Source organism: Sander vitreus, chromosome 18 (assembly GCF_031162955.1).
Source record: "Sander vitreus isolate 19-12246 chromosome 18, sanVit1, whole genome shotgun sequence".
NCBI classification, from domain to species: domain Eukaryota; kingdom Metazoa; phylum Chordata; class Actinopteri; order Perciformes; family Percidae; genus Sander; species Sander vitreus.
Genome location: NC_135872.1, coordinates 25,117,287 through 25,144,053, shown reverse-complemented (window position 1 = coordinate 25,144,053; position 26,767 = coordinate 25,117,287). Strand labels below are relative to the sequence as shown.

Genomic DNA, 26,767 nt, shown 5'->3' with positions numbered 1-26,767 from the left:
ATTGAATTGAATTGAATCTAATCCCCCATTCTCAAAAAGGTGACCAGCTGCGACACAATAATCATTAAACGCTAAACTAATCTCTTTATGGTCAAGCAATAAACAGTCATTGACCCTGACCTGAGTAGGATACTATTATTATTCTGTCCAGTGAATCATATTTTTGAGGGGCTTAAGATGCTCAAAACTCACCAAAATGTGCACATAATCCGGACTGGTGAAAAAATCATCTCTGGAATCCCTAGACTCAAGTGTTAAAGGAAAAGGTATTCTTAATTCGTCAGATACACAGTACAATGTAGTGAAATTGAATTCCTGCATTTATCCCAACCTTGTGTTAAGGGTCGACCACTCTACCTCCGAGCCACAAGCCACCCACAACAAATGATAACATCAAGTTTCTCAGGATTGTGGTTAAGCTGACAAACTCCTGGTGTTGTTTTTTTTGTTGAGTAGCTTAAAAGGAATTTAGGAAGACATTTCTTTTTCCATGTGCAACCCTGTATTGTACAATGAAACACTTAAGATGTTGTAGCACACGTCACACAGTTCATTTTTTCTTTGTTTCAGTGGAAGTCCAGACCAACCTGGTCCCCCCCAAGAAGGTGCAGCCAGGCATGCTTCAGTCTAGCCTTGTGCATGCCAGCGTGGCCACCATGCAGAACCCGATGGGCTGCTCTCTGCAGCGGCTCTCTGTCTCCTCCCGCCCCCCCAGCATGGTGGCCAGCATGGAGGCGGTGGCTGATGGCTCAGCCACCTTCACCATGATGAAGCTGAAGACAGTGCTGGCAGTGTTTGTGGTGGTGGTAGCCTACCTGGTAGCAGGGGGCTTACTGTTCCAGGCGCTGGAGCAGCCCTTTGAAAATAACCAGAAGATCACCATCACAGCAGAGAAGGCAGCCTTCCTTCAGAAACACCCATGTGTGTCCCCAGATGAGCTGGAGGCTCTCATCAAGGTAAGAGGAGCAGTTGGTTCATACTGCAGCCTTTCCTCAGCCCTGGATGTGGTCCCCAGTGGGGGCTCATGTCTACTGAAACCTGAGCTTCATATCAGTCTGACTCCATTCAAGCTTCGAACACCCTCCACACTCTGGCAGCCACCCTGGAATTGGATACAAACCACACTGAGCTGTCTAGTACATAAACAGAAGTGTAGTCTCTCTATGACTCCCTTACATCCTTAAAACTCGTTGAGGTTGCATAAGTCTGTGTGTGTGTGTGTGTGTGTGTGTGTGTGTGTGTGTGTGTGTGTGTGTGCGTGTGTGCGTGCGTGCGTGCGTGAGTGGGTGCGTGCATGCGTACGTGTCATCATGGCATATTGTGGTCCTGAAGACACCTACTGTAGCGGAAAATTTCCACAGAATCTAATTTGAATACTATGCCATGTGTTATATGTTTCTGTTGGTCAGTCTGCAGACAGATTTTAACAAGGCAATAGTGTCACAACCATGCTAAAGGCAGTCACAAAACTGTACAGGTGTGTAGTTGAGATCAAAATGATGGCAGAATTCTAAGATGGGATTGGTCCGAGCAAAGGTGCTGCAAACTAGAGGGGTAGAAAGTGGGGAAGGTGCCAGAGTATGAAGGTAAATATGGTGCAAAATGTGAGAGCTTGTAGAATACGGTGTGAGAACTTGCAGAAAAAAAAAATCTGAACTTGTATGTTAAAATGTTCACACGTGATCTGAATTTGAAGTCACACAAAGAAAAAAAACATGAGAGCTTGTAAAAAAAAATCTGAACTTGTAAATTGAAATTTGTACTCGAAGAAAATGTTCACACACCTGTATTCTGAATGTGAAGTCACAGAAAAAATATTCAAAAATGTGTAGATTGATATTTACATGAACACAATGACAGCTGCAAACTTGTAATGCACTAACATTTACTCGTGTACTTTTTTTTATATTCCATCACAACCAAAACCAAAAAGTGATTACGTTCTCTTAAATTTGTCACTGCAACTTCACATATGTGCTCTCTCGCATCACGAAGTGGCGAAACTGCGCGCCTCGACTTTTGCAACATTTTTGGCAATACATTTGGTGCAAAACTAATTTGTACCTTTGGACTTCGGCAGTGGAACTCTGAGCCAACAGAACGGGGAAAACAGGGTTGCTATCGCCAGATGAGGGACAACTCTGTCCAGCTTATTTATGTAGCATGGACGTTTGGTGGAATAGCAATCTAGCGTTAGCTAACTAAACACTAAAACTATATATATATATATATATATATATATTAGGGCTGTCAATCGATTAAAAAATGTAATCTAATTAATTACATACTCTGTGATTAATTAATCGAAATTAATCGCATACATAATTAAAGTGCCTGAACCGATACTTTTCAAGAAAGTAAAAAAAAAAAAAAAAAAAAAAGGGGTACTTAACAACAGTTGATGACATCAAAGAACGGCTTGTTTATTGTTAAGGCCATATGGTCAAAATTAAATGATTTAATAATAATGTATAACAATAACTTATTTCACTAGTAAATTGCTGTTGAACGACAAAAACAACAACCAGATAGGAAAAGGACATTTACAATAACTTCAAATGCACCACAAGGCTGTAGTTTACCAGTTTCATTGAATGCACCGGCTGTGTTGTTTCTCCGACGGCAGCTGCAGATTGTTACATCCCGGTGTTGAATCCTCTAGTAAAACACAGTCAAACTTTACACCGTTTGGCGTTAGCTGTCAGCATTGTAACCGTGTTTAATCCAGCTACTAGCTAGCGGTAGGCTAACGTTAGCTGCTGTTGAGTATTGTGTTAACTAGCGTCACATGCAGCGGTGTTTGTTTTTCCTGTAACGTCTGTTTCAGAGCAGCAGAGAGAAGCACAGACATATCAGTGGCACCAGATTTTCGTCTGTATGCAAACGTCAATATGGAATGGATTAATCTGCGTTAATTTTTTTTACGCGTTATTTTTTCTCAGATTAATTAATCGAAATTAACGCGTTATTTTGACAGCCCTAATATATATAATATTAATATAGACATATGACTCATAGTTATAGCTGCTGCACATCGGTGAGTTGGGGCATGGAGTAAGCATTAGCATGTTTGTTGTACACAACTGGGTCTCAAACTCACATCCTCAGACATCAAGGGCAAGTCATGATCTCGGTGAGCTGACAAGTGAGAAACCATAGACAGCTTTACACTTTATACTATGACAATAACCAGGGTTGCTTGAGAAGAAAGATTTAAAACTAGTGTAAAATATTCAGTTATCCAGGAAAAATTCTTACATTTTTTGTACTTCATCAAGATAATATAGAGATCCCCGCAATTTATTTTTTACAAAGATTGATAATAATTGACAACACTGATGTTTAAAGCTGCTCTATTCCCATTGACTGCAAAATCTTACATAACAATCTGAAATTTACCTCACTACCATGAAAACAAAATTCATTTATTTCCATGAACATTGGAGATTTATTAAGCGAAAATTTACAGTAGTTGGTTACAGTACTGTTTACATAAAGCATTTTGATGCACTGTAGGCTCAATTTTAACCAAATGTTTGTGCAGGTCTTACTTGCATGGCCTCCAAGGGTCACTGGGTGCAACTTTGCTCCAGGGGTCTAGTTTGTTATTGATATTGCTCGCACGGTTGTTTTTTGCTGTTGTAATCAGTATTCTCTTGGATATACCATATGTGTAGAGCTACTCAGCTATCCAGCAAGTTTACAACCACCAGGCTAGGACGAACAAAGAACGTTGATGCAAGAAATCTTCATTCCTTTTCTCCTTTCCTTTATTTATGCTGTAAAACTGTGACTACGAATGAAACTATTTTCAGTCCATTTGTCTCATCTTATAAGCTATCAAACACATTTGCTAGCCATTTATGCAGATTTATTATCGCCATTACGAAGAACAAAAGGATTCCTTAGCTTAAATATAGCTTATACATTTACCATACTTCTGTTCAAACACATATTTAAGTAGGCTAGAACAATTTAAACTTTACGGGCATTGCCTTCGTGTGGGTAAGAAATAATTATTAAGCAAGTGAAAAAGACAACTTGTCCCAAGACAGCAAAACGAACAACCTTTCACATTGACTTCTCTCGTGTGTCTGAACGATAAACAGGAAGTATGCGGTTACCACACGCAAAAGTACATTTCAATACTCGTTATAGCCAGTAGATGGCGCTCTAACATAACAAATGATAAGTGAAAGCCGTGTACAAGAACAGAAATGAAATCTTGGAAACCTTATTTTCTTCAATAAATCAATAAAACATTGAGATGACATTGAGACGCAGGGTTTCTGCGGGAGCTTAAAAAAGTCTTACATTTCAAAATCAATTTAAGGTCTTAAAAACTTTTGAATTTGCTGAAATATTGTGTTTAGGTCTTAAATTAATTTTAAACAGCCCTTAATTTCCCTACGTCCATGTAATGATACCTTTAATGCTCATTGAAATGCTCTTGCAGCGCTTAATAATGTTTTTTTATTCCTTGGTGTTTTTATCCGCAGTAGCGCAGAGATCGAAAAGTGGCTGATCTGGTCAGCCACTGTGGTACATAGTGATCCCCTGGCGGCACATGCCGCTCATTACAGTGGCATGTGCCGGTGGCTGATGGCATATGCCACTGTGACAGCGGCATAAACCGATCCACTGGCGGCACCGACCTGTGCCAGTTGTGTTCCACCGGCACACCGTGATTGTGAACGTGGTAATGTTAGGTAACAGTCAGTGACAAACTATTAAGTAAGTTTATCCTTGCAGATATTTCCAAAGTATTAGAGCTAACATGAGCGAACATGGCTATTGTTAGCCTCGCTACTGTCGTGGCTTATTCCCACAGACAGTGCTTATGCCACAAACCGTTTACGTTACTCATTAAAAGTGGCCATATGGTGAATTATAAATAACGTTATGCCAGAGATGTTCACAAGTCATTTGTTGCAAGTCCAAGTCAAGTCTCAAGTCTTTGAGCTCGAGTCCAAGTCAAGTCTCAAGTCTTTTGCCACAAGTCCAAGTCTGAGTCCAAACTGAGTCCAGCGCGAGGGAGATCCGACTCAGAGGAGGAAAGGTTAGTGAGGCCAGCGTCTCCACGGCAGGTGACAGTGCGCACGGATCCGCTGCGCCATGCATGGATGAAATAATGAAATAGTAAATAGGACTACAGCGACAGAATTATGTGCAGAATTAAGACAGTCAAGACGGCCCAGTGTTTGGTGGACCAGGTACACCTTGTTCACTTAATAGCCTACAAATCATCCACAGGATCAATTACGCATCACATGAGTTTGCCCACCCGACACAGAGTTTGTTCCTGGGGAGATGGATCCGTGCGTCCCGCCTCCTGTGCGCCATGGATTTCTTAGCCTCAGCAACCACTAACTATAAGATACAATTTGCCTGTTCACAGCATTAGCACAACACTTTGCGATGGTTAGCTTGTTACCTGTGACGATATATGCTAAATGTAACGTCTCTTTTTACATTAGCGTGTGAGTGACTGACCTATTTAGGTGCGTTTTGAGATACCTGATGAAGTCCGACGTTGTTGATTCGGCATCATTTATCTTGGTGCCACACACTTTGCATGTAGCTGTTAGATTACTGCCACTGTTTACGAAGTTATTGAAAGCAAAACTAATGAGAAAAGGCACAACTCCAGGAGGATTTGGTGTAGCCATCGGCAATGCATTTTTTGATATGTGAGTGCGCGCACATAGGCGCATGCGTTACGTTGCACATTATGGCAAAGTGCAGGGGACATACAGCTCGTCATACGTTTCCCCGTATATGTGCCAATAAAAGAAAATAGAAATACATGAATACATTTTGATTTAAAAAGCAATAATTGCATGAAAACAGGTTGTTGACGAGTCTCGAAGCTCGAGTCCGAGTCAAGTCTGAAGTCTTTTGGGTCGAGTCGCAAGTCAAGTCTGAAGTCTTTTGGGTCGAGTCCGAGTTAAGTCTGAAGTCAGCTGTTTGTGCGACTTAAGTGCGACTCGAGTCCGAGTCTCAGACTTGAGTCCCCATCTCTGCGTTATGCCATATGTATGCATGGTTAATGTTCCGCAATGTGGAGTTTTGTATGATGGAATGTGTGATCGCATTCTACTATTTAACATACCAAAGGCGAGCATAGAGATACAAATACATGTATAATTATACAATCTATACTGGCGGTATAGGCATAAGCCAATCGACAGCCACAGTGCCGATATGTATCTACCGGGCCAAATAGCAACGCCGATTTTGGTGCCACTGAAATACAGTTGTGTTCAAAATAATAACAGTGTGATTTAAAAAAATTAATAATTCTCAAAATCCTTAGAATAGCTTTTAATTCCATAATATCATTGCATTGGGAACACTGCACATTCAATTCCAAATCAAAACATGACCAACATTGATCAAGTTTGTGTTATACCTTTACAGAAAGTGAAGAAAAAGTAATGTTGGGCTGTTAAAAAAAAATAGCAGTACTTGCATTTTTCTTTACAAACTCAAACATTTACTGTATCAACTGAAAAAATGTCTCAAGGGTTTGCTTTACTTTGAATCACTGCACTAATATTTAGTTGCATAACCATTATTTCTGAGAACTGCTTCACATCTGTGTTGCATGGAGTCGACCAACTTTTGGCACCTGTGAACAGCTATTCCAGCCCAGGATGATTGAACTACATTCCTCAATTCCTCTGCATTACTGGGTTTTGCCTCAGAAACAGCATTTTTGATGTCACCCCACAAGTTTTCTATGGGATTGAGGTCTGGGGATTGGGCTGGCCACTCCATACCTTCAATCTTGTTCATCTGGAACCAAGACTTTCCTCGCTTACTGGTGTGTTTTGGATCATTGTCATGTTGAAAGACCCATTTCAAAGGCATTTCCTCTTCAGCATAAGGCAACATGACCTCTTCAAGTATTTTGATGTATTGAAACTGATCCATGATCCTTGGTATGCGATAAATAGGCCCAACACCACAGTATGAGAAACATCCCCACATGATTTTTGCACCACCATGCTTTACTGTGTCTTCACAGTGTACTGTGGCTTGAATTCAGTGCATGTCGGACAAACTGTCTGCGGCCCCTAGACCCAAAAAGAACAATTTCGCTTTCATCAGTCCACAGAATGTTGCGCCATTTCTCCTTTGGCCAGTCAATGTGTCCTTTGGCAAATTTCAACCTATTCAGTACATGTCTTTTTTTCAGCAATGGGACTTTGCGGGGGCTTCTAGCTGATAGCTTTGTTTCACATAGCCTTCTTCTGATCGTAACAGTACTCACAGGTAACTTTAAGCCTTCTTTGATTTTCCTGGAGCTGATCATTGGTTGAGCCTTTGCCATTTTGGCTATTCTTGGATCCATTTGAATGGTAGTTGTCATAATGGTCTTAAAAGTCTTAAATGTGACTTGGTAAAACCTGCAGAAACCCTGTAACTGCTCGAGGATAGTTTTACAAATATAAAAACTTCATGGATTAAAAATTAATAATAGAAGGAGTGTTAGTCGACCTTGTTTGCAGTTTGTGCCCTCTCAACAGTTTTACAGTCATCCCTTTTATAATGGTGGGAATGGGGGAAATGCTTTTTGGGCCACTGGGGACTTTTATTGCAATATACAAAATAGTGGACACTGAAAAAAATAAAATAAAATCTGCAAGGTTGATCGGTAGCTCCCTACCCAGTTCTTATAAAAATCTGTGGTCTCGTCCAATGGGAGATCATATGAATTCAAACCAAATCTCGCTCTGGTGAGATTTGCAAGGCCTGATGTGGTTTTAGCACTGTTCTTTAATTAAGCGTTTTTAATTTACAAAGGCTGCTAATGTTAAACCTTTTGGTCTACATTCAGTCCTGTCCTTTGTTCACCGATGTGGTGAGGTCCCCAACACTGACTTTCTACAGGACATTATGAGTTACTGTGATTTTTCTCATTTGTCTCATTAAGTTTGTGTGAACAATTTGTCTGTAAGTGTGTAATCTGTAATATAAAACACATAACACAAATACAAACATAAGATTTGTAAACTCACAAAAACAATTTGCAAATATAAAAAGGATCTGCAGAGTACATTACACTAATTTACAAATAAATTAAACATCTTGAACATCTTCCTAACATTTGCAACTTTTAAATGGACATTTGTGAATCCAGTTTTTATCTGTGAATCAAAAAGGCATTTGTTTGTCAATTCTACGGGTCTTCTGCCAGTGTGAACGAAAATCGAACTGTATCACTTGGCCATTTTCGGGAAGCTTTCAATTGCCTGATGATGTAATTTCCGGTTCTCAAAGTAAGAGCACGGTCTTTTATGTTTCTTTTTATAAACAGCAATAAGTAATCTTTATTTTTATGTTAATGACACAGTGAGTATTAGTGTGTTTATTTGTTCAATTTATATTAAATATATTATATATACTCTAACACACACTTTTGTATACATTTCTGTTTGAGTAGGAAAGGCACTAAGATGCTTGCACAACCCAACTGGGATGTGTTGGCAGGTTAACGTACTCTGGGTTCCCGTCCTTCAAGTAAGCCAATTTGAGTTACTGCACTTGACCTCCTGGCCGTGTTTATACCTTTCGGAGGATTTCGCATGCAAAAATCCCACATAATATGGTGATGTTTGTTTAATTGTACTAACACAACCTCCAAGAAATCTGTGCTCCAGTTCTTTCGCTAAGTAGACTATATTCTAATATTTTATGTAACGTAAATATGTTAGCATTCTTAGCATGTTTAAGCTAGTTAGCAATTAGCCTCCTAAGACGCCCAGCTCATAGATATACGTATTTATATCGCCCAGCTAATAGCAGCTAGTATGCTAAACACAGTTATTTAAACTTCAAACCAGCTTGCACCGAAGTAAAAACTTAACTTACCAGAGAAGTGTTTAAATTTATAGTGGTAATACTTTTGAACAAAATGTGACTGTGTAAGCTTGGAAAATAAAGGTCCACCACATTAGTTAGGACTGCCCGTGGACGGTCAGCAGTCGGCATACCGGCGGCAAAGCAACAGGGCGAAGCTCTACTCCTGGCTCTATTACTTAATTTTAGCCAAAATAATTTGCTTATGACCTGTTGAACACTGAATTAATTTAACAACATAACATTTATATATCTGCAATTTTTCTCTCTAGGTGATTCAGGCTGGACCAGCGGATGCTCAACCGGAGAAGACAGAACTGGAGACAAGACATCTTGTCTGTGCACTTTGAAAGTCATAACTTCATCACTGATTTTAAGGCTTCACTTGTTTCACAAGATATTAAGATTTTGCCAAATTATGGCACTTTAGTCATAGGTTCTATTATTATAATCACTGTTACAACTTTAACACATCTTTTCATTTAAGTGTATTAAATTGTTAAAACTGTTGTTTGTGTAGTGGTAATCATTTGTTATATAAAATCAGACTAAATTTACTTTAGAGTAAAAGCTTATTCTTTAAAGCTGTCATTTATCATGTTATTATAGCCTCTCAGGCTCTGGTACTGCGTGTAGGTTTCTTGGTTATCTTCAAGTAGAAAGTTAAACACAAACATAGACTGCATAATTATTTGTCAGCATTTTGGTCAATTGACTTTTCTCAAGCCAACATCTTGAGAATGGTCAGAAGACTGAAAGATGTGGGCATGGGTGTAAATTTCATCTAACAGATGGGGAGGACAATAAACATAAAATGTCTTAAAGGTGATCTATTATATAGCATTTTCAGGTTCATACTTGTGTTTTGTGTTTGTACTAGAACATGTTTCCATGCTTTAATGTTCAAAAAACACAATTTTTCTCATTCTGCCCATGGCTGCTGCACCTGTATTCACCCTTTGCTCTGTTGGAGCGCCTGTCTCTTTAAGGCCCCCTCCTGAAAAAGCCCAGTCTGCTCTGATTGGTCAGCAGTCCGTATCTCGCTCCTGTTGTTGTTGTTGCTGTACAGTCGGTGTCCGGCTTCAACGGAGTATACACCAGGGGCCCATTTCAGGAAGGAGGTTTAACAAACTCTGAGTCTAACCCTGATGTCTGAGTTGATTTACCCTGAGATGGGAAACTCTGAGTTTTCGGGTCCAGAACAGCTGATATGAGTTGGTTCAATCAACTCAGAGTAGGTTCACACGCGTGCACCATGGGGACCTTCCGAGGATTTCTCCTCCAACCGTGCAGGGAGGGAGTGCTACACAACGGGAAGATCTAGATGTTTTCCTCCCCACAAGAGGCTGAGGAATTCTACCGCAAAATCTCCGCCAAATAGCCTACACGTGACCAGGTATGAATCGAATCGAAATGAAACCAATATAACAGGCAAAACTCGGTATGTCTAGTACACTTAATGTAATAACGTTTAATGTCAGAGGCCTTGGCCACCCAATTAAGCGGAAGAGAGTTCTTACATTCTTAAAAAAGGAAAAAGTAGGCATAGCTTTCCTTCAGGAAACTCATTTGTCCAATGAGGAGCACAAAAAACTCAAGAGAGATTGGGTCAGACAGGCTTATTTCTCTAGCTTTACCAGCAATACAAGGGGAACAGCAATACTTATTCATAAAAAATTACCTTTCATATTTAAGGAGCAATATAGCGACTATGAGGGCAGACAAATACTAATTAGGGGGATGCTATATGGACAAGAACTGACATTGCTGAACGTATATGCACCAAACGAAGATAATCCTAAATTCATGATGGATATGATCACCTTATTTAATCAATATAATACAGATTTTGGAATAGTTGCCGGAGATTTTAATTGTTATATGGATAGTAACTTAGACAAATCTTCAACCACACTGTCTAACCCCAATGCTTCTAAGACTCTGAGGTTAGCTTTGGCTGATGTAGGCTTGGTCGATGTTTGGAGAGAACTTAATCCTACAAGGAAAGACTACACTTTCTATTCGGCTAGACACAAATCATACTCCCGATTAGATTTATTTTTTTTACCTCAGGATCATCTCTCATCCATAGTTTCATGTGATATAGGGCCCATTCTTATATCAGACCACTCACCAGTCTACCTGCGATTATCCCTCCCCCAGCAGACAAATCAAACCAAACAATGGAGATTTAATGCCTCACTCCTCACAGACTTTGAAGCTTGTAATAATATTAGAAAATGGTTAGAGCAGTACAGACAGGATAATGCGTCTTCCCCTGTTACTCCGGCAGTGATGTGGGATGCAGCTAAAGCAGTAATTAGGGGCCAGTTGATCTCTTATGCATCTGCAAAAAACAAGCAAAAAAAGAACAATGCCATAAACAATCTCCTACAGAGGAAAACTTGAGAAAACTAAATGCAGCCAGAACTAATCTCAATCTCATTCAAACAGAGCATATCAAAAAACTTCTATTCTTTACCAGACAGCAATATCATGAATATGGTAACAAGCCAAGTAGACTTCTAGCCTATCAACTCAAAAAAGAATGTGCGGAAAGCACAATAAAGTGTACACGTATATGATACACAATCAATTAAGTCTTCATTTCTTGATTTTTATACACAGCTTTACGCGTCAGAAAATCCCTCCACAACGGATATCCATAGATTTTTGAAAAAAGTATCCCAACCCTATATCTCAGAGGACGAGAAGGGGCAGTTGAGTGCTCCATTCACCCCAGAGGAGGTGCTACAAGCAATTAAGTCAATGCCCTCCAGGTTTGGACGGATATTCTGTAGAATTCTATAAGGCTTTCTGGGTGCAAATCGAGCCACTTTTTATGCCCATGGTTACTGATTTTTTTTGAAAATGGTGTTCTTCCTGACACTATGAAGACAGCAATAATATCTTTAATACACAAGAAGGACAAGGAATGCGCATCATTTTGCCCAATTTCATCACTTCCAGTTGACTTTAAGATATCAAAATGAATTGCACGCCGGCTGGAAGACCTGTTGCCCCAGATTATTAATTCCAACCAGTCCGGCTTTGTGAAGGCACGCTATGCATCTGACAATATCCTGACAATATAATTGACCACTCGGCCCTATACAACAGAACAGCCCTACTACTTTCGTTTGATAGGGTCGAGTGGTCATATTTGTTTGCTGTTCTGGGGAAATTGAATCTTGGTGAAAAATGTATTGGGTGGGTCAGAACTATGCATAGCAACCCACAAGCCCAAATATGTATAAATGGTACCCTCACTGAAAAATTTGATTTGATTAGAGGCTGCCTGCAGGGGTGGCCTTTATCTCCATTTGTATTTAACTTGGCAATTGAACCACTCGCAGAAGCCATACCGGCTAATGAAGAGATTGCTGGTATCAATATCGGGAAAACAAAGAACAAAAGAAGAAGAACTTTGTACTCCTATTTCTACAACCTTGCTACCATTCATTAACAACATAAATGCACTACGTCAAATAACAAAAACATATGTAGTTTACAACACTCTTCGGGCTTGGCAAGATATAAATAAGTTCTGTGGGAATTTTGGCAAAATCTCCAGGCTTTCCCCCTTATCCTTAAACCCAGATCTTCCCCCATCTATTGGTGGTTCCTTGTTCGCAAAGTGGAGAGGAAATGGTATACATCAAAAATCTCTGTAATTTATAGTGCTTTGTTGGACCATTACAGCTCTTCCTTGACCCCACTTAGGAACATATGGCAGAAGGATATGGGAAGTGCTTTTGATGACGATCAGTGGGATATTATCATATCCCACTGTCAGAATGTTTTTTCCTCACTGTCCTGTAATAAAATAATCAAACAAAATTATAAATTCATGCACAGGATGTACATTACTCCGATCCGCTTAAGTAAAATGTTTCCTAACTCATCCCCCAGATGTCATCGTTGTAAAACATGTAAAGGGTCGATTATGCATGTTTTTTGGGAATGCAGGAAATTAAAATATTTCTGGAAGGCGGTACATGATCTAACCGGTAAGATTGTGAAAACCCCGCTGGACATACACCAACACGGTACCTCTTTGGTACGGAATTGGACAAGACACTGGACACCACATGCAGGAAGAGGATTATCATAATGTCCTATATAGCAAAAAAATGCATCTTGCTCAATTGGAACAAACAAAGACCCCCATCATTTAATCTGTTTAAACGAATCCTAAATTAAACTTTAAGTCTGGAACAACGCACATACGCCCTAAAGAATAAGGGGGATGCCTTCCGAAGGATATGGGAATTGCTTATGGACCTCTGACACTACCATATCATAACAGGGTTTGGCATGTTTACATAACATTCACAAAGGATGAACTGTGATCTGTGACCATGGACTAACTTGATTTAATTGGCTGTATTTTATTTTTTTATTTTATTTTTTTCTCTTCTGTTTGTTATGTTACTAAAATGTTAAAAATAAATAAAAAGATAATTGAAAAACAAAAAAAAGCAACACAGCAGCGGCTGCAAAAGAGAGAGAATTTGCGAGGGAGAAAATTGCTGCTAGAGTAAATGCGCATATTCCAATATAGTGTATCATATTTAATCATAAGTGTAATATTACTGGTGAAATGGTATTGAACCTATAATCCATCACATTTAGGTGAAAAAGTCCTAGGCCTACTAATCCCATTCAGGCTGCAGCACCATCATTAACAGAATTATTATTCATAATCTTTTATTTCAAAGGGTTTACATAATTTACCTGCAATACTGTGGAACTCCTTTTTAATGTCTCTTACTGGTTTGTGGCCAGGGAACACTACAAAAACATTTAAAACATGTTTCTTCTGACGGCGCTTTGCTATACAGTGGCTTTACTAAAATGCTCCGCATCACCAATGTTGTAAAGAAACCTGCCATTTGCAAAAAAATGTAACGCGACACAAATAATCTGCTGGGATGTAGAGCATGTCCACGATGGGTGATGTTAGTGATATGAGGATGGATAAGGTTATGTAGGATACATAACTGATAGACTGGGAAGAAAAACGATACCGCTCAAATAGGTAGTTATCTGGAAATTAAAATGTGTCGGGGCCTCAATATCATCTCCCGACGTATGTTTAACACCCTGCGAAGTAGGCTAATACAGCTTCTTCATCAACAAGATCGTCGACAAAAGGAAATGCCATGTTTTGAGAAAAAAAAACGTTTAGCTAAACTTATTAGTTGTTTTATAGTAACATGGTTAATAAACCAACCCTGTTTTTTTATTCATGCAGATACAGTAACAAACTACGCTAAAATGCGCCTGATAAAGACTGAATGAATGAATGAGGAAATGAAAGAGGGCTGTGTCAGCAGGCTGGGCTGGTGTCAGAGGGCGGAGACTGAGAGAAACCCAAGGTTTCTTGAAGAAAACCTGCTCCCGACCAGGTTAGGTTCATAGACTCAGTTACCATAGTAACTGACTCTGAGATTAAGTAACCTCTCTTTCTGAAACAGAAAACCCAAAGTTTCCCTCATCTCAGGGTTAACAAACTCAGAGTTTTCTGAAACGGGCCCTGGGACTTTGTACCCTAAAAAACACCAATAAAGGCTAATAAACCAAATATGACACAACTGGAGACGTTTCAGCCACAGTGTGACCCGAAATTGAAGAAAAATGATCAACATTGGCAGCCAAGACTACTTTCTCTGGCATTAGCAGTGCACAGTAATAGAATATAGCAGCACTTTCTACTATCAAAAATCGCAGATAAAGGCTTCTGAACCAAATACTAGATAGCTGGATATGTTTCAACAGTAATGTGACCCAAAATTGGGGAGAAATTACCAACATTGGGAGCCAAGATTACATCTTTCACTGCCATTAGCATGTAGCTACATGCAGCTTTATTTTATTTTGGCAAGGCAGCTTTATTTGTATAGCACATTTCAGCAACAGGGCAATTCATTGTGCTTTACATGAAAACAGATTAAAAAAATTAAAAACAGATAAAAAAAGTTGCAGTGCAGTATAAGAAATTATACATTGAAGAGCAGTTAAAACAGTTAAATATATAAAAGCAGATAAAATAGGAATTTCTCTTTATATGCTTATATAGATTGTTATACAGTGTCAACAATGCAGCTTCAGTATAAGAAATGAACATTTAAAGAAAGGCAACATCAAAAAGATACGTCTTCAGCCTTGATTTAAAAGAACTGAGAGTTGCAGCAGACCTGCAGTTTTCTGGGAGTTTGTTCCAGATATGTGGAGCATAAAAACTAAATGCCGCTTCCCCCTGTTTAGTTCTGACTCTGGGGACAACAAGCAGACCTGTCCCAGACGACCTGAGAGGTCTGGGTGGGTCATAGTGTAGTAGCAGATCAGAAATGTATTTTGGCCCTAAACCGTTTAGTGATTTATAAACCAGCAAAAGTATTTTGAAATCAATTCTTTGAGGCACTGGAAGCCAGTGTAGAGACTTCAGAACTGGAGTGATGTGAGCCACTCTCTTGGTCTTAGTGAGGACTCGAGCAGCAGCGTTCTGAATCAGCTGCAGCTGTCTGATTGATTTTTTAGGGAGACCTGTAAAGACACCGTTACAGTAGTCAAGTCTACTGAAGATAAAAGCATGGACAAGTTTTTCCAAATCCTGCTGAGACATAAGTCCTTTAACCCTTGATATATTTTTAAGGTGGTAATAGGCTGACTTTGTAATTGTCTTAATGTGGCTGTTAAAATTCAGGTCTGAGTCCATGACTACACCACGATTTCTGGCTTTGTCTGTTGTTTTTAACGTTATCGTTTGAAGCTGAGTGCTGACTTTTAATCGTTCCTCCTTTGCTCCAAAAACAACCACCTCAGTTTTTTCATCATTTAATTTAAGAAAGTTCAATGCACTTAGTCAGTTGTTGTATTGGACTATAGTCCCCTGGCGATAAGGTTATATAAAATTGTGTGTCATCCGCATAACTATGGTAACTTATTTTATTGTTTTCCATAATTTGAGCCAGTGGAAGCATGTAGATGTTAAACAGGAGAGGCCCCATAACGGAGCCTTGGGGAACTCCGCACGTCATATTTGTATGCTCAGATGTATAATTCCCTATAGACACAAAGTAGTCCCTATTCTTTAAATAAGACTCAAACCCTTTTAGTACTGAGCCAGAAATGCCAACCCAGTTTTCCAATCGGTCTAGTAATATGTCATGGTCGACCGTATCAAATGCAGCACTGAGATCAAGTAATACCAAGACTGAATATCTGTGTTTAAGTGGATGTCATTAAAGACTTTAACAAGAGCTGTCTCAGTGCTGTGGTGTGGTCGAAAACCCGACTGGAAGGCATCAAACTGTTGTTTAGTGACAAGAAAAGGTTGAGTTGTTGAGAAACCGTTTTTTCAATGATTTTAATTAAAAATGGAAGGTTTTATATCAGCATTTAATTTCATTAGTCTCATTAGTGACGTGTCTAGATTGTTCTTTTTTAAGAGTGGCTTAATGACTGCAGTTTTCAGAGCCTGTAGGAAAACACCTGAGAGAAGAGACGTGTTTACAATCTGTAGAAGATCTGTTGCCAAACAATTCAAAACATTTTTGGTAAGGCCCGTTGGTAGAATATCAAGGCAGCAGGAGGAGGTTTTCAGATGTTGTATAATGTCCTTCAGGTTTTTACGGTTAATCATATGAAATTGGGTCATATTGGAATTTGTTTTGCCTAGACACTGTGACAACACATACCCTGTACTCGATATGGAAGCACTGACTGTTTGTCTAATTTTCTGAATTTTGTCTTTGATGAAGGTGGCAAAATCATTGCAGGCCTTGGTGGATAAAAGTTCAGATGCTACTGGTACTGGAGGGTTTGTTAACCTATCGACAGTAGCAAACAAAGCACGTGAGTTATTATTGTTTTTGGCAATAATGTCAGAGAAGAAGGACCACCTTGCATTCCTCAGTTCCAAATTATAAATGCGAAGTCTCTCTTTATAGGTGTTGTAGTGGACCTGGAGATTAGTTTTTCGCCACCTGCGTTCTGCTTTTCAACACTCTCTTTTTTCTGTTCTTACCAGTATGGCATTTCTCCATGGAGATCTTTTCTTATCAGACACAGTTTTACCTTAATGGGAGCAATGGCATCAATAACATTTGTAATTTTACAATTGAAATTGTCTACAAGCTCAGTGACTGAGACCCCTGAGAGGGTGGGTGTGGACGAGAAAAGCTGAATGAATGTTTCACTGGTGTTGTCAGTGATATACCGTTTTCTTATTAACTTTGTTTGGACACTTTTGTGCACAGAGATAGTGCCATTAAAGAAAACACAGGAATGATCAGAGAGAGCAGCATCAGTCACCACAACCTTTGTTTGGACACTTTTGTGCACAGACATAGTGCCATTAAAGAAAACACAGGAATGATCAGAGAGAGCAGCATCAGTCACCACAACCTTGGAAATGTTCAAACCCTTCGAGATAATCAAGTCAAGAGTGTGCCCCTTGTTGTGTGTGGGCTCCGTCACATGCTGAGTCAGTCCATAGTTCTCAAAAATACAACAGCAATAACTACACAGTCAAAGTTAATACAGATTATAGACAGCAGTTCACTAAAGTCGTCAAAGAAGGATGAACAGTATTTAGGTGGCCTGTAGATAATTAGAAATATAGGTCGAGACGGGGACCTCAGCTGAAGAGCCACATATTCAAAAGAAGCAAAGTTTCCATAAGATATTTGAGTACATTGGAACGAGTCATTAAACAAAATGGCGACTCCACCGCCTTTCTTATTTGCTCTATTCTCACTCATAAAATTTAAGTTAGGGGGAGCTGACTCTATAAGAACAGCATCACTGTTATTATGGTCTAACCAGGTTTCAGTTAAAAACCCTGGGCCCAGCACATATCAGTTAAAGCTTGTTTCATTTTGTACACAAGCACACTTATCAGTCTGGTGAGAAGGAGTTAGCTGCCGTCCTTGAGGGGGCAGAGGTGCCTGGCGTTTTACTTTCAGCGGTTCAGTCAAAACAGGGTCAGTTTGATGCTGGGGGCGAATGATGGGAGAAGGTAGTGGGGCAAACTTGATTCCAGCATCTACCAGCTGCTCCATTCGGTCATTGAACCCCAACATGTGGCAGGGGGAAACAGGGGAAAAGGCAGATGGGGAGAGCGATGGATCCTCAAAGGCGTCGGGGTTGGTAAGGGGGTTTGAGGAGTGTTGGATGGGTAAAAAGGGGGTGTTTAGATTTCTCGTCTCCGTTCTGTGGTCCTCCGTGGCCAAATCTTTGCTCAGGTGGGGGGCTGTGGTGGATCACTGCCGCACTTTGTTGTGTCTTCCTCTTGTTTTGTTTGTGTTGATTTATCTTGTCTTGTGTCCTTGGCCGAGGGAGTAGATGTGTGGTGTAGAAAGTAAAGTAGGCTAGAGGTGAACAGCTTTACTCCTGGCTTGTTAAGGAAAAGTATAATATACCATCCAGAAACTGTTTATAGACGGTTTACAAACCAACTAGTAACCCTCAACAAAGTGTTAGGAATATCTGGTCCATCTATCGATGTAATGTTTATAGATGATTTAAAAATGGTTTCTTAAAGGTTTACAAACATTTTTTAATCATTAACCGATACCTAATATAGTAAATGAGGGATATAATGTGTGTTACATAAACTGTTAATTTACAGCACTACTAATAATTAGTAAACATTATTAATTATAATTTAATTGTTTGTTAACAGTACAATTACTGTTTGTTAACAGTTAAATGAAAATTAACTAAAGATTAATTAACTATCAATTTACCATCTATTAATGATGGTTATTATAAAATGTTACCAATAATCCTAATTGGAGTAAACGTATCACAAATTGAAACAGTGGTTGTAATACAAGTTAATATGCCAAGAAAAGTGAACAAGGACAAGTATAGAACAGCTGGAGGACTCGCTGGTGAAGAGGGCGAGCCGGCGGGACCGAATTCCAGAGAGAACGGAAGCGTTAAAGTCGTGGACAACCCCTCCACAATGGACATCATTAAAGCTATACAGTCTTCACTCTGAAGACTCAAGATTTTCACTCTGAGATGGATGGTGTACTGACAGCAATTATAAATGTTCAAACCAACATTAAAGAATGCAAGGAAGACCAGATTAACACGCTGCAAAAAGTTTTGGAAAAACTTGAAACGACAACAAAACTCCTAAATAATAAAGTAGAGGACTTGGAGGGCAGAAGCCAGTGCAATAACATCCGCATACTGGGTATTCCTGAGAAAGAGGAAGGCTCCGACCCCTGCTCTTACATTGAGAAATGGATAGCGGACATTCTGAAGATATCACCCCTGTTCTGGAGAGGGCCCACTGAATCACAACGGGCCAAAATGACCCGAGAACATTTATTGTGAAGTGCCTAAACTACAAAGACAGAGAAAACATCCTTAAAGCCGCGAGGGCAAAAAAAGAGGTGATGTTCAAAAGCAGTAGAATTAGATTTCTCCCGGACTTATCAGCAGATGTTTATAAACAGCAAAGGCAGTATGATGGCATGAGAAAGAAACTGCGTGACAGGGGAATTTCCCGCCAAACTGCTTTTGACCAACGGCTTTGAGAAATACATCAGGTAGATGGGAGTGCTGCCGCCAGAACAACAGTAGGAGGAAATTGTTACAGTTAGGACAGAACGGACCCAAACGCAGAGTTCAGCGAAAGTTATTTTATTAGGGAAAAATGGGGAAGCGAATGGGGAAGTGGGAAGGTGGATGCCAGGGACAAAAGCATGGGCGCGGAGACTGGAACAGGGAACAGAGCGGGAGCTCCGAGAGCACGGGGAGACCGGGGCTGGGAGATCCGCAGGGGATGCACTGAAGCGCGGGGAGGCAAGAGCTGAGGCAGGCTGGAGCAGAGAACCGCGAAGGAGGGACTGGATGGAGAAGCCAGCTGACTGGAGGCAGAGTGACGGTGAAGGTAGTGACTGAAATGAGAAGACAGAAAACGGATTACAAAAAGTACAGGCAGGAAAACACACAGGATAATTTTCAGGAGCTTGAGTCATGTGTCATGTACCGAGGAGACAGGAGCAACGATCAAGCGAAGATGGTGAGTCAATCCGGGGTTTAAATACTGAGCTTGATTGTAGTTGATGACCGGCAGGTGTGTACGGCGGGAGGAGTGGTAGTGAGGAGGCGAGCAGGTGTGCACAATCAGCTGGCTGTCACAGGCAGGAGGGGAGGTAGGAACTCCACGAGATGGGATTGCGGTGCACCACATCCTTATTAGCCCACTCAGTCTGCTTGTTGGTTTGGGGGTGATAGCTGGATGACAAGCTGGCGGTGGCACTGAGGGCTTGGCAGAAGGATTTCTACACGTGAAGAAAACTGGGGCCCCCGGTCAGAGACAATGTCCAAAGGAATGCCATGGAGCCGGAAGACGTGATGGACAAGGAGGCGAGCTGTTTCCAAGGATGTAGGCAGCTTTGGCAGGGGGATGAAGTGGACGGACTTGGAAAACCGATCCACGATGGTGAGGATGACTGTTTTGCTGTTGGAGTTGGGCAATCCGGTGACGAAGTCCAGGGCGATGTGGGACCAGGGCCGACCGGGGACCGGGATGGGGCGGAGCAGACCGGCGGGCGGCTGATGGGATGCCTTGGCATGGGCGCACACCTCACAGGCTGCCACGAAGTCCCGGCAGTCCATTTCCACAGGGGGCCACCAAAACCTCTGTCGGAGCAGGAACAAGGTCTGGGCAAAAAGCGCTGTAGCTGTTTGACAGAGGTGGGAGTGGGCCAATCTACAACAGCCTGGATTTTGGCTAGGTCAGCGCGGAGCTGCCCGCTCTCAATGATAAAGCCGAGAAACTGCACAGATGGGACGTGGAATTTGCATTTCTCGGCTTTCACAAAAAGTCGGTTCTCCAGAAGCCGCTGCAGAACCAGGCGGACGTGCTCTGTGTGTTGACAAATAGACAAAAACGAACCGGTGCAAAAAGTCACGGAGGACATCATTAATGAGGGCTTGGAAACTTGGTGAGGCCGAATGGCATTACCAAATACACTTGGGGCGCGGCCCAATTGCATCGGTTCGGGTGGAGGAAGAGGGGAAGGTACTGGAGGTGCCTCCGAGCGTGACTGGGACGGCGGGGGAGCAGGGACCCGAGATGGCGGAGGGCAGGACCGGGAAGAGGAGGAGCCACGCGACCCGCGTTCTCTCTCTCTCTCCCTAAAGCGACTGTCCAAATCGAAGGCTGTCTCGATGAGCACACCGAGACTCCCCGGCTCATCCCTGGCGGCAGGGGCGCCGTATAGGGGGGAAAAGTTAGGACAATTCCAAGGGCCCATGACTGACAGGTATTAACCTGTTGGCTTAATGTCCATAGTGAAATAAGCTAGCTAGCTACAGACTAGTGTTAGCCTACATTTGATCACCATTTAATCAGTGCAGGGAAACATTTAGCAAGATATTCATATTAAATCATTGTCCCTGCCCCTTTTAGCAGACTTAACAACAGATGAGTCAGCAGCACCCCAGTCTCCCCCTAACTGTGCCCCTCCCTGTCCCAGTGAAGGTGAGCAACATTGTGTTTAATGACATGCCAGTTAGCATCATTGCAGATAGTCTGTGGGGGTCTCTCTTGCTCTTTTTACCATTACAAAAAAGAAAATGAAATATTTATTGACAGAAATTCAAACACATTAATAATTATTTTCTCACATAATGATCATTATGAAATAAAATTTAAAAAAACAACAACCTACTGTCTGTACTGGATGCTGGGCAGTTGGTAACAGTGAGTAGCTTACCTAAGCCTGCATGTAAGATACAGACAATATTAAAATAATCCAGTTTGATACGTTCATATAGATTGAATTGTGGAATGACATCTATAGATACAGACTTTATTATTCCTATCATGAAGGGCAATTTATTTGAGACGCTTGCGCGCACACACACACACACACACACACACACAAAAAAATCTATCGTATCTAATGTATGTAATCAAGTGGTGGTGATACAGAACTGTAGGTAATTTGGGTCAATGTCTGTACTGTTAGTGTTATTTATTGGTATATGGCATATTTTAATATATATACTGTATATATCACCGTATATGTGTATATATATCACATGCATTGTGTACATCCTACAGAGCCAGGGCCCTCTCAGGTAGAAAGAGGAAGAAGTGTGGAAGCAGAGGAAGAAGGGAAGAAAGTAACAGTGATGAGGATGAGAGATGCATGGTGGAAGAAGACAAAGTCATGAAAAGGATGACCCAGGTTTGTGGCGAGCAAATTTGACTGATAGGGACAGAGAGGATTTTGTGAGTGCACTGGCCACCAGAGATGATGATGATGTACTGCCACAGGATTCTGAGGGAAAACCATTCCCAGAATACTTATTGTACAGTAAGGCAGCCAATGGAAGGGAAAAGGTGAAGAGAGTCTGGGTAACTTACAGCAAATCTTCTAATGCACTGTATTGCATCCCATGTGTGCTTTTCTCTCATTTACAAAAAAGACCTTCTCTTAGTGCACTGAACAGCCAAAAGGGATATAAAATGTCTGATGTAAAATGGCGTCGGATGTATGATAAATTCCCTGTCCATGAGAAGAATACGGCACACAGAGACTGCTATTTGAAATGGAAGAACTTGCAACAGTCAGTAATGGCTGTTAGTGGCATTGACTCTCAGATGGCCTTCAGCACATTTTTTATGGTTGCTTTTAATCTTCCATGAAATAGTGAACTGCATATTAGACCTACATGCATGTACAAATCACCAGCAGTAAATATTGTGCTAGTATTGAACTACAAGAAGCAAGACAGTTGCAAGCCTTTAATTAGAGTTATGTAAAGCTTTTGATGGGACAGTTAGGTCCTAGAGATGTGGTGACAACAGCTGCGCAGAGGGGGCCCAATTTGATTTTTTGTCATGGGGCCCAAAATTCCTGGCGGCGCCCCTGTCTGGCAGCCACATGGTCTTTAATGCGTTCACTAAGACCTGCCAGGAACGCGCAACGGAGAGCCGGACTGTTCCAGCCCGATCTGGCAGCCAAGATGCGGAAGTCAACCGAGTACCCCGCGACGCTGCGATCTCCCTGCCAGGGTGACATGAGCTGGGAAGCCTTCCCCTCTCCTCGCACAGGGCGATCAAACACCCTCCTCAATTCCTCCACAAAGGAGGAGTATGAGGAGAGGAGGTGAGGCTGCCCCTCACGGAGGTATACCAATTGAGGGCGCGGTCGCGGAGCAACACAGCGACGAAACACAGCGACGAAACACACCTTGGCCTCATCTGAGCTTTAGGTTAATGGCTGCCTCCTGAATACTAGGGCACACTGCACGAGAAACCCCTCGCAGGTTCCCAGTATGCCGGAGAATTTCTCGGGGGAAGAGACTGGGCCTCGAGGGGTGGAGAAACGACGGGGAGTGAGGCGGAATTATGTGCCGAGGCGCGAGGCGGGAGATGGCCCGAGAGGAATTGGAATTGTGTCAGTGTGGCAAAGCTGGGACGCTAGATGCTGGACCTCCTTGCTCAGGGAGCGAATGGTCTCAGCCATGGCTTGAAGAGCCGTAGAATGTTGGCCGAGCAACGCTCCCTGGGAGGTCACGGCAAAAAACTGATCATGGGGTGGGGGGTTGGAAGAATCAGAGGGGGGAGGTGTGCCTGCTGGGTCCATACTGGCTTGATCGTTCTGTTACACATAGGACAGAACGGACCCAAAACGCAGAGCTCAGCGAAAGTTATTTTATTAGGGAAAAATGGGGAAGCGGGAAGGTGGATGCCAGGGACAAAAGCACGGGCGCAGAGACTGGAACAGGGAACAGAGAGACCGGGGCTGGGAGATCCGCAGGGGAAGCACTGAAGCGCGGGGAGGCAAGAGCTGAGGCAGGCTGGAGCAGGTAACTGCGAGGGAGGGACTGGATGGAGAAGCCAGCTGACTGGAGGCAGAGTGACGGTGAAGGTAGTGACTGAAATGAGAAGACAGAAAACGAATTACAAAAAGTACAGGCAGGAAAACACACAGGATGGACTCCAACCATCACAAAAATGTTAAAAAGCCACAAAAGACTGCCTTCATACATAAAGTACTCAAGGCTGTCATGTGCCATATTTTAGGTTACTTAATGTATTTTATGTTTTCCCCATACTGCAAAATGAAACATTTAAGTCATTAGTTAAAGTTTACAGCTAACAGCTGCAACATGCGTGTATTGTCTGTACACACAAGTTAAGTATATCTGGAAAAGAATCTTAATCTGTCTAATCTTAGCAAGCAACGTGAACAGGAGTTTTAAGGAAAAGCTTAAGAATGGTTCCTCATTATGGTGTAAACTGGTTTTAAGCAGTAAAAGGAAGATACTGAAGGGTTTAGGACTGCCCGTATGTTCAAATTGGGCATGTTCATGTTTGGGGTTAAGGAAATTCTCTAATAATTCTTATTATGGTACCAACTATATTCATTAACCTTAAGGTCTTCTTGCTTTATCCTCCATGGCTGTCTCAAAACACGATGAAACATTTAAAAGAGGGGGTTACACCACTATGCAGAGCAAAAAAAAGGATTTTATCATTTTGGTTATTTTTAGCTTTCCTGTTGTTGTAAAAAATGACAGATATTTTAATTGAATATATATAATGGAACTGTAGAGGCCTGCATAAACTGACCAAGGTAAAGTAGGTTGTGAACAGGTTAAAACAGTTAAAAGCCAAGATTATGTTCTTACAGGAACACACACCTATAAGCTAACGAGACAATCAAGATAAAACGAAGGTGGCCAGGACAGGTTCTATCATCTTCGTACTCTTCTAACTCTAGAAGTGTAATGATATTAATACATAAATTTATTCCACTGCAGATTGATGATGTAACTGTGGATCCGAACGGTAGATTCTTAACCATACTGGTTCGCATTCTGTCTACACATCTTAATTTAATCAATGTATACGGACCAAATGATGACAATGTCCATTTCTATAACAATTTGTTTTTAAGAATTTTAAAACTACCAGGCAAGTTATCACAACACTCACACAAGAACTGGGAAAGCCTTAAATCACTTAATAAACAATACGAACCTAGTGCATATATGGAGGCTTCTGAATGAAGTCAAAGAAAGAATTTTCCTGTCGGCCTAGTGCTAACAAAAGCCACTCTAGAATAGACTACTTTTTGATGTCAGCAGAACGTTCTAATATCAGAGGCTGCCATCATAACAGTACAATCATATGGGATAATGCAGCTGTATCATTGGTCTGTGGAGCCAAAGTTGATTTGCAAATCTCCTAAATAGAAATTTCCATAAAATGGATGCAGGACAGAAAATGTCTGCAGTTCGTGGGAAAGCAAATTGATATTTACTTTGAGTAACAATTGCAATGAGAGGGGTTTGATTTAATTAATATATAACTGGCTTGCATCTGGCTCTAAAGAAACCAGACTTGAAACATGGAGAAAAAAAAAACTACAATTGGTGCTTGGATCAAGAATATGGCACAATGTATGTCAATGGAGAGATTAACATAAAAAAAATTGGGTGTATGAGAAAATCTGGAAACCATTTGACCAGTTTATCAAAAAAAAGGAGACATAGGGGAGCTTCTACAGAGGGTAAATGCGGGACAGGATACGTAAACTTCAATAAGTGGTGAACCCCAGAAGGGGAAAGGACTGAGACATGTCTTGGAGGGTGACAGCAGAGGTGTAGTTCTTGTTTTTATTTTAGTATTTGTGCATATCATGGCTTTGCTGGAGGTGCCATTGTTCTATACATGTGATACTGTCATATAATTATTAATTTTGTTTGTTAACAATAATGAACATAACACATTTTAAACTATAAACAAATGTAGCCATAACACTGTTGACAAATTTCCTGGCCTTGTCTATCTTCACCAGTGTTGGGTAAGTTACTTTTAAAAAGTAATTAGTTACATTTCCTAGTTACTTCTTCCAAAAAGTAACTAAATTAGTTATTCAATTACAAATTATGAAAGTAACTAGTTACTTCAGAAAGTAACTATTGCGTTACTTTTAAGTACATTTTTAAATGCTCAAATGTGACCCCACATCCACCTACCCCTCTTTAATGGAACTTAAAATACGTGCATGTTTAATTATTTATGATAAATCTGAATATTATAATGAAATGGACACTTAATACAATACATTATTAACAAAAACAATGTACACAAATCTAAACTATTTTAATGTTGCTGTGGGACAAAGTGAGACTAGCCTCCAATCAAATGCCATGTATGTAGATATTATGTTTATATAGTGGATCGATACAAACACACAAAAACACAACACCTCAACAGGCCACAACTCGGCAAAATTCAATTATGCTTGTTAAGCACTATACCAAAAATAAATAACAAATATATACACTCTTTGTAGTGCAAATAACGTAAGTTTGTCGACTGTCTGCAACTTCAAGGTGATTGAACGTTTTTTAGGAGACCTGCTTCTTGAGAGTTGGAACCGCATTAAAGTCTGCGAAGTCTGGTTGGAACAGACCGCAATCCCAGCCCTCGGAGCCTACGTCACCTGAGAGACAAGGAGCTAATGAAGAGATGCTACGTAGCATTAAGGTAATGATGGACGACCAACAAACTGAAATTGTGGCTAAATTCGAGTCAGTCATATCAGAGTTGGTTAAGAAGGAGGTGGCGACTGCTCTCAAACCGCTGCAAGAAAAAGTCTCCTTGCAAAGTGGAACCTTGAGCGCTCCGCTAATGAGCATTCGGACCATGCAGGTGAATATAGCTAAGCTATCTGCTACAGTGGAGTCTCTGGGCAAGAAATGTGAAGAATTGGAGTCACGCTCTAGATGGCATAATATTCGACTTGTGGGTCTGCCCGAGGGATCCGAGGGTCCCCAACCTATTTTATTGCCAAACTTTTAATGGATTTGCTGGGACTTGACAAGATGCCCGGGCTCGACAGGG

At 41.1% G+C, this 26,767-nt stretch overlaps 1 protein-coding gene across 1 annotated transcript in view; it reads left to right on the top strand.

Annotated features, from left to right (window-relative positions):
* Positions 1-26,767, top strand: part of kcnk10a (potassium channel, subfamily K, member 10a) — a 121,327-nt gene that overhangs the window by 4,753 nt on the left and 89,807 nt on the right. The window contains exon 2 of the mRNA XM_078274585.1: positions 571-956. Coding sequence (XP_078130711.1) covers positions 571-956 — 386 coding nt within the window. The remainder of the gene's footprint in view (positions 1-570; positions 957-26,767) is intronic.